At 40.5% G+C, this 9,455-nt stretch overlaps 1 protein-coding gene across 1 annotated transcript in view; it reads left to right on the forward strand.

Moving 5' to 3' along the window:
- Positions 1 to 6,059, forward strand: part of LOC107747281 (protocadherin-15-like) — a 187,002-nt gene extending 180,943 nt beyond the window's left edge. Inside the window, exon 39 of the mRNA XM_016561750.1 lies at positions 4,941 to 6,059. Coding sequence (XP_016417236.1) covers positions 4,941 to 5,522 — 582 coding nt within the window. The 3' untranslated portion in view covers positions 5,523 to 6,059. The remainder of the gene's footprint in view (positions 1 to 4,940) is intronic.
- Positions 6,060 to 9,455: the final 3,396 nt, after the last annotated feature.

Raw genomic sequence — 9,455 nt, forward strand, 5'->3', positions numbered from 1 at the left:
ATAATAATAAATGTTTCTTGAGCACCAAATCAGCATATTAAAATGATTTCTGAAGGATCATGTGACACTGAAGACTGAAGTAATGAAGCTTTATCAGTACATTTTTAAATATATTAAAATAGAAAACTGTCATTTTGAAATTTCAACTATATTTTTCAATATATGTTTTTATTGTATTTTTTAATAAAATAGACGATCAGCCCTGTTGAGCATAAAAGGTCTCTTTATAAAATCATTGAAAATCCTTCAGACCCCAAACTTTTGTACGGTAGTCTAGATGTTCATTTGCATTCCCAGTTTAAATTAAGTTACAGTAATGGGTGAACAAGCACACAGTGTGCCAGAAAAGTTATTGACTGTATCAATTGTGCACCAAACCCTAACTAATTTTAGTAGCCTGTGTGAAGATGAATTCTGACATCTGCCTTTATGTTTGTATTTTAGGCTCTCTCCATGGAATCTGGTATCGACCCTGGACAGGATTACTATAACCAAGACTACTATAGCTACGATCAAGGGTGAGTTTCAGAGTATACACAAGGCTAGTGTGTCTTTGTTCCAGACTGAGTTTGTGTATTTCAGATATTTTTGCATCCTCACTTGAAGGTGAAGGATGTAATGTCTTTCACTCTTTCTCTCTGTCTGTATCCCATGTCCTTTGGATTTCAATCACCTTATCCTTGATCACTTCTTCAGTATTTCTCTACTTTTTTTTTTTTTGACTACGTTTTGATGATGCCAAGACACCTGAGCCCCCAATTTAAAAAAAAATCCAACCAGAGAAACAGAGGCTCTCAAATTAAAGACGTGTGATTTCAGGCTAAAAGATGCCTGTAGTGAGTACAATACACTAATTGAGCATCTTGTGTGTGCAAGTAGAAGGAGACAGCAGAAGCGAGAGAAAGAGCTGTAAACACTCTCAAATTGACACGTAATGTACCATCGGAACAGCTTTACTATTGGAACAGATGCTCTTGCAAATGTTGAACTGCATGGTTTAACGTCAGCCCATCTGAGGAGATGCTGGAAGCTTTGATGAGATTAATGTGCCCTCACCTCCACACAGCCATCTTTAGCTAAGCTCAGTGGATTCATTAAGACGTGAGCCGCATGTTTGCTAGTAGGACTTTCAGAGATCAGACTCAAGTCAAGTGTAATGGCATCCTCTATTACGTTCGGTAGAGTCATTCCATTTTTGTAGCGAGAGGAGCAGCAGATGGTCTTAAAGGCCTCTGTAGTGCTCTGAGCGTTAGCTGTGAGCACCACAGAACAGATGATGTGCTTTAACATCGAGATCAAGACATAAAAACCGCTGATGACAGACTTCTTAAGGTCTTATTTAACATTTTAAAATGGATAGTTCCAGACCTTGATGCAGACCAGTCAATCCAGAATTCCAGTCATACTAAAGTACACAATATGATGCAAAACACCTGTTCATCTAGCTATTAATCTTAGCACTAGGTAAGTTTACATCTTAGGGAATGTATCTTCTAGAAGGATGACATTTAAAGGATTTGCTCCAAAGATTGATTAAATTGTGTCAATAATATTTCTAATATCAATTTTATGCAGAAAACACAATCGTTTTCTTGAGAATTCGCTCAAACTTTCATCCGATTAATTTGAATGTCAAGGTTTTTTGTCCATACTCAAGGCCTTTGAGAAAAAAGGATGGCTTTGATTCCGCAGACATCAAGGGAGAGAGTGGGGAAGATAAATGTTGCACATCTGTCAGGCTGAACTGCACCTGCTATCAGAGAGACCCGGCCTGCTGAAGATCCAGGGCTATTTAGAGAGCTTAGGAATCTTTAATGGGGGTTTAGACTTTAATCCCTGGATCACAGGGGCTGTTTGTCCTGCGTGGGTGGAGCTACGCATGGGCTGATGTTGATTGCGAGTGTAATGAGGCATCTGTTTTGCCTTTCCCATCTTCAATAAGTGCACCTATTTTCAAACCTGTTGGAGGTCTCACTCCCACAATACTCAGAATTGAGGTAGCACAAAGGATGGGAAGCAGAATAAAAAATACATTTAAATTCAAATAAATGTGCATGGTTTGTTTTAAAATAAAATAGAAAAGCAACATGTGTCAAGACAAACTTTTAATTGTTGAAAAAGGCCTTTTTTGGAAAGAACGCATGTGATTGAAGGGATGGGTTAAATCCATCAATAAGCAAATTCAATTTTAATACTTCTGCACACAATAACTTTAAGGTATGTTTATATGTTATATGACTTCCATTATTTTATCCAGGTATGATCCCTATCCACCCTACGGCAGCCGCAGGAGGCTGATTACACCTATGTATGATGAGTATGGAGAGGCCATCATGGAAGATGAAGGATATTACTATGGTGGACCAGAGGTAATCTTACACATTCATTCATAGGCAACTTGAAGAAAATGTTGCAGAAAGGATGGTTTCTCTTGTTCATAATCTTGCCATCACCAATAGGATATCACTTTAATTTCAAGAATCATTTAATATAGAGTTTGGCCATTTAATATGAGTAACCTTGATTGATTTGAAAGGAAATTATGTCACAACAGGGACGGGCAAGAGGGCGAGGTGGGCGAGGGAGAGGTCGTGGGCGTGGAAAGCGAGTGGGATTCCAGGATTTCCCACCAGAGGATGAGATTGAACAGGTAGAGCCAGAGGTTCCTGCTGAGGAGCCAGCAGAGGCTGAAGGTGAAGAATCCAAAGCTGCAAAGAGGCTGAAGTCCGTCATGAAGCTCAGCAATTTGCTCGCTGCTGGGAAGAAAACTGAACCTACCTCCCCATGGAAGAAGGCCAAGATCTTCCCGATGATGTTTGGGAAAGGGAAGAAAGACAAAGATTATGCCAAGCTGACATCTGCACGGCGTATCGATAGTCAAGAGAGCTTGACGGGAGGGGCGAGCCCAGTCGCTTCCACTGATGGCACGTCCTCTGCCAGGAGTCGACTTGGTAAAGTCCTGAAACGCATTAATCTAGCAAACAAGCTGCAAGTTAGAAGAAAATCACAGGGCAGCATCAGTCGTAGTTCTGCAAGTGAGAAGGACGAGTCTGCAGAGTCAGAGAGAGAAGAGAAAAAATCGAAAGTGTCCATCAGTGTCAGCGAGCCTGAAGCCAGCGGGAGTGGATCAGAGGCAGAGAGCCGAAAGAAAGGCTCGGATGAGGAGGAATCGTCTGAGAGGAGCAGTGTAGCAGGCTCTGCTGATGATAAGGATTATTTGAAAGTCGATCTGGACAGAGATGATGCCAATGAGAGCACAGTTGATTCTGAATCAGAGCCAGAAGAACCAGATGAATCTGATGCAGAGAGTAAATCCAAATCTGGGACTGAGAAGTCAGGAACCGAAAAGGATTCCGATGCAGGGTCAGCATCCGAGAAAGAATCTGAAACCGAGAAAGAGTCCGGTTCAGAGGAGGAATCCGGCTCGGCAGAAGAATCAGGGTCTGGAAAGACCTCGGGAACAGAAAAAGAGTCTGGATCTGGGACTGAGAAATCAGGAACTGAGGAAGAGTCTAGTGCTGAGAAGAGTTCTGCCACAGAAAAGGAGTCTGAGGAAGAATCTGAAGAAGATGAAGAGTCTAAAGGAACAGAAGAGTCAGGATCAGGATCAGAGCCACCTTCTGCTCGCTCCTCAATGAAATCATCCCGTACTGAGGGTTCCTCGGAGGGTTCGAGTGCAGGAACACAAAGCAGCAGAAGTGGGAGTGTTTCCGGAAGTGCAAGTGGTACTCCGAGTGGCAGCGGGTCAGGTGGCAGCTCTAAGGGGTCTTCAGCCCGGTCTTCAATGAGGTCATCACAAGCTTCAGTGTCTGGTGAGGAGAGCAGTGGTGAGATAGGGTCAGCGAGTGGCTCTGAAGAGGCATCTGGGACAGAAATGAGCGGATCTGCTGCATCGGATGATGCTGGATCAGATGCCGTTTCCATGTCCGGCAGTGAGAGAAGCTCCACAAGCTCCAGATCAGCAGGAGGAAGCCGGCGGTCTCGCAAGAGCATCATTACCCGATCCTCCCAGGACACCATTGATGAGGAAAGTGAGGAGGACGAAGAGGCTTCTGAAGAAGAAGACGACGATAAGGAGGAGGAGGATGAAACAGCAGAGAGCAGAGAGTCGGCCAGTGAGTTAAGTGATGGATCAATGTCACGGAGGTCAAGTGTGATCTCAGAAAGTGCAGGAACACCATATGCCACAGAGAGCAGCGTTCAGAGTTCAGATGAGACGTTTGGAGGCCTCTCTCCAATCACAGAGGTGGATGAGGATGCCATAACCTCCGGCAATGGCTCAGGATCTGAGAGCGGCTCTAGGAGTCGCTCACAGCAGTCGGGAACCGGAGGTACCACGGAAGTAACAGATGCAGATTCCGACACTGGAGATTCTACAGATTTCTAAACGGGGACCAAGTAAGACCTAACTAACTTGAGTGAAGTGATTCCCACTTGATTCCTGTCTTTTCTCTTATACTGGTGTGTTTCGGAACCATTCCAACTGCGTGGAAGTGCTGAAAATGGCATGCCGTGATTTTTTATTTTTTTTTTTCTGGTGTGCTTCTCAAATTTATTCTCTTGAGTGAACCTACATTACCAACCCTGAACTGTGTCTTCAAATTGTTTATTTGTACTTTGAATCTTCTCATGTTTCCGTTTCCAAAAACAGTATCCCTATGAGTGCTTTAATATGATATTGACACCACTTCTTCTTTACTAGGGGTGCACGCAAGATTCAGTTTATGATTGCAATTTTACACGGCTGGGGCCATATTCGCCAAATATTCTTAAAGCTAATAAATGTTAAGAAACTCATAGCTAGGAACTCTTAGCAGGACTCTTGGTGATAAGATGAAATTATTTGTGAATATGGCCCCTGGTATCTACCATTCCCAATTAGTGGAGAGTATTTCTTTGATAGCTGATTTATGTTAATAATTCTTCTCTCTGATCTCCAGGCTGGCAAAAAGAAGCGAATTAAATTGGTTTTGGACCGAGAGCATGACACGACTTCAACAGGAGAAGACAGTGGACCGGACGTCCAGCGCAATCGCATACCCAACATCAGCAGCCACAGTAACATCAACGGATCGGTATACCTTGCCCAAAATGGTACCATCATCCGAACACGAAGGCCCCCTTACCCCAACAACTTAAAACTGGGCTCACCAACACGATTAGGTAAACAGTTTAAAAAACTGGACAAGCTAGGTGTCACACATGAAGAGCATTTACCTTTAAATGGAACAGAAGACAATGGGCCTACTATCAGCACCACCACTGCCCATTCCTATGTTACTGATCACAACCTTAACTCCAAAGAGTGCAGTGTAATGGGCCCTAACAGCATAGGGCCCAAATCCAACATCGATAAAGCCCGTTTGGAGCTGGATAAGGGGTGCTGTGAGCAGGAGTCCTCAGTGGACAATGGGGAGATTAAAGAGTCGGTAGAGTCTCCATGTGAGCAAACACTGTCTGATGAAGAGGAGCTCTGGATGGGTCCCTGGAACAACTTACACATACCAATGACAAAACTCTGATTTCTAGTTTTGCTAATGCTGACGGTACGGTTTCTATTTAGTTTCCTTTCTAGTCTTTTCTATGTTTTATTTGGGTTCTATAAAGCGTTTATCTCGATTCTGTTGTACACACATCAGACACCGACTAAGAAATGTGATTCTCTTATAAAGAATTCATGCAGATGACTATATTTCACTTCTTATTGTAGTGTCGGATAAATTGTTGTGGAAGACAGGGCTATTCTGTACAAATTTCTTTGCCTCAAGTCAACCGTTTCCAAGATGTATAAAACTGTATAATTAAAGATATTAGTTGTTATCAGATATGATTTCACAAACAGATAATACAAAAGAAAATGTAACCGAATCAAACCGTTTAGAAAGTGTGTCCATTACAGCTTTGACTGAAGAGTATTTTTTAATAAATTTAATAAACAACTGATGGTTGTTCAAAAACTCCCTAAAAATCAGTATAACCAGTGAAGGCTGCTACACTCAATTATTCCTCACGTTTTTTAATGGATGTATTTTTTACATTGAGAATATATATGGTTGTAATGGCCCTAATATTTTGAAAAGATTATTTACATAGATCTATAAATGTATACGTAAGTATAATATATACAGTCTATGTATTTTGATAACTTCAACGATTATTTTCATCAAAAATTAAATTTTTCTTGGTTTTCCTTCACATTTGAGTTTTGTTTTTTACACTGGTCGGATAGTTTGAAGCTTTGATTTATTATTATCATCATCATGAATAAAAATGTGAACATGATCCAAACATGTTTGTCAATAAATTGACAATTAGCGAACCTTTTTTATGTTCATACATACAATGTTCATACAATGGAATGTCACTCTAGTAAATGTCTCCATAAAGTGTGTTTTATATTTGTATTTACTGAACTGCTGTGTTTTACAGGTCAGATATAGAAGGTATAACAGAGGCTTTCTCAGATGAATCACTGAGCACAAGCTGAATATGAGCATTTTTCCAAAAAATCTTTCATCTGCCCATCAAAGGCTGACCGCTCCGTCAGATATGAATAATTGTCCATTCAGATTATTACATCTGCCTGGGGAAAAAGAGGAAACTGTCTTTGAAGATTGAGAGTTTTAAAAATGTTTATTGATGCCTATGACAGGATGACATCTTTACTACAGTAATAATACCATTTGACTATATACTCACATCTATACAATGGTCACTTCAGGTCTTCTAATTTGCCTGGACAACCAGTGTTCCGGTGTTCTTTTCATTTTTAAACGCTGTTATTTTCTGACTGCAGAGTACCGTAAACATCTGTTTGTGATTACTAAGGTTAAACCGTTACAATAGACTTCTTGTTTACCTGCAATCAAGTAAAGAAAACATCAATTTTTAAGTGATTACAGCCTGCTTTTTTGGTTAAAGCTTTTCTAATTTACCTGCCATGTGGCGATATTTTCCACTATTTTTCACACTTGATTTTTGATTGCATAATGTTTTTTTATACATTGTACATGTTTTTGTTACCTTGTGTGCATACAGATAGCTGTGAAGTGATTTACTGTTAACTGCACAGTTGTACGTTCACCAGCAGAGGGAGACACACTATTTACCCATCAGAGCTCTGATGGTCATGACTTACTAGTCTTACCATTGCAAATCACACAGAAGACCTTGTTTTTGATGTACAGAATATATTATATTTCAAATGGAAGAAAAAGATACCACCTGATGTTTTAAGTTTGATTTGCTTTCTGAACTGAAATCATGCCTTGAATACTTGGTTATCAGAGTATGAGGTTCTTAAGGGTGAACAGATTTTTTTAATTATTTATAATGTTAAATTTCTTTATTCTATCCCAATTTATTTTGCAAAGACAACTTCATATGTCAATTTCCTGAAGAATTGATATATATATATATATATATATATACACACACACACACAGCGGGTAAAATAAGTATTGAACATATCACCATTTTTCTCAGTAAATATATTTCTAAAGACGCTGATGACATGACATGAAGAAAGGGAGGTGCAAAAAGGCATGGAAAGCCAAGACACCAGCAGAAATCTATCAGTAATTAGAAAGCAATCCTGCCCCTAGTCAGTGGAAATTTATATTAGCTGGGTTAGTCCCAATTGATGGCCTATAAAAAGGTGTCTAATTACCAACGTGTCACACAAGAAACATTTCATGATGGGTAAAAGCACAGAGCTCTCTCAAGGCCTTCACAGTTGCAAAACATACTGATGCATTGGTTACAGAAGTATTTCTACACTTCTGAATGTTCCAGTGAGCACTGTTGGGGCCATAATCCGGAAGTGGAAAGAACATAATTTCACCATAAACAGGCCACGACCAGGTGCTCCTCGCAAGATTTCTGACAGAGCAGTGAAAAAAATGATCAGAAGAGTTTTCTAAGAGCCAAGGACCACTTGTGGAGATCTTCAAAAAGACCTGGAATTAGCAGGTACAATTGTTTCAAAGAAAACATTAAAGGGTTAGTTCACCCAAAAATGAAAATTAGCTTGTGTTTTACTCACGCTTGAGGCATCCTAGGTGTATATGACTTTCTTCTTTCAGACGAATCCAGTCGGAGTTTAAAAATTAAAAATTGTCTTGGCTATTCCAAGCTCTATCATTGCAGTCAGCAGGTGTTGCAGTTGAACAGTCCACAAGTCGTCAAATAAAGCTTGCGCATTCATAATAAAAAGTGCTGCAGATGGCTCCGGGGGATGAATAAAGGCCCCCTGTAGCGAATCCATGTGTTTTTGTAAGAAAAATATCCATATTTCAAACGTAATAAACACTTTTCTCTCACTTCTGCTGACTGTCATACACTGAAGCAGTTCCGGCGGAAGATGCAGCACGTATGCGCAGCGCGTGCCTCTGAGGTATGCTAGTCTCGCGAGTTTGTTTATAGGAGCAAAGGAAGCAAAGTTTCCATACTTTAGATTCATCACTAATCATGCAATGCCAACGTACTACGTCATCCGCCGGCACGGCTTCCGTGTATGACCGATAACAGAAGTGAGAGAAAAGTGTTTATTACATTTGAAATATGGATATTTTTCTTACAAAAACACATGGATTCGCTACAGGGGGCCTTTATTCATCCCCCAGAGCCGTATGTGGCACGTTTTATTATGGATGCGCGCGCTTTATTTGATGACTTGTGGACTGTTCAACTGCAACACCCGCTGACTGCAATGATAGAGATTGGAATAGCCAGGACAATTTTTAATATAACTCCAACTGGATTCGTCTGAAAGAAGAAAGTTATATACACCTAGGATGCCTCGAGGGTGAGTAATACACAAACTAATTTTCATTTTTGGGTGAACTAACCCTATTAGTAATGCACTCAACCGCCATGGCCTGTATACACCACGCAAGACTCCATTGCTGAAGAAAAAGCATGTTGAAGCTTGTTTAAAGTTTGCTGCACCACATTTAGACAAGCCTGTGAAATACTGGGAGAATATAGTCTGGTCCGATGAGACCAAAATTAAACTCTTTGGATGCCATAATACACACCATGTTTGGAGGTCAAATGGCACTGCACATCACCCTAAAAACATCATGGTGTGGCACTGGCAAAATTCATATAATTGAAGGAAGGATGAATGGAAAAATGTACCGAGACATTCTTGATAAAAATCTGCTGCCATCTACCAGGATGATGAAGATAAATCAAGGGTGGACATTTCAGCAAGACAATGATCCCAAACACACAGCCAAGGAAACTCTCAATTGGTTTCAGAAAAATAAAACAAAGCTGCTAGAATGGCCCAGCCAATCACCTGGCTTGAATCCAATAGAAAATATTTGGAAAGAACTACAGATCAGAGTTCATAGAAGAGGCCCACAGAACCTTCAAGATTTGAAGACTGTTTGTGTGGAAGAATGGGCCAAAATCACACCTGAGCAATGCATACGACTAGTTTCTCCATA

The sequence above is a fragment of the Sinocyclocheilus rhinocerous genome, unplaced genomic scaffold (assembly GCF_001515625.1).
Source record: "Sinocyclocheilus rhinocerous isolate Xijiao unplaced genomic scaffold, SAMN03320098_v1.1 scaffold1069, whole genome shotgun sequence".
NCBI classification, from domain to species: domain Eukaryota; kingdom Metazoa; phylum Chordata; class Actinopteri; order Cypriniformes; family Cyprinidae; genus Sinocyclocheilus; species Sinocyclocheilus rhinocerous.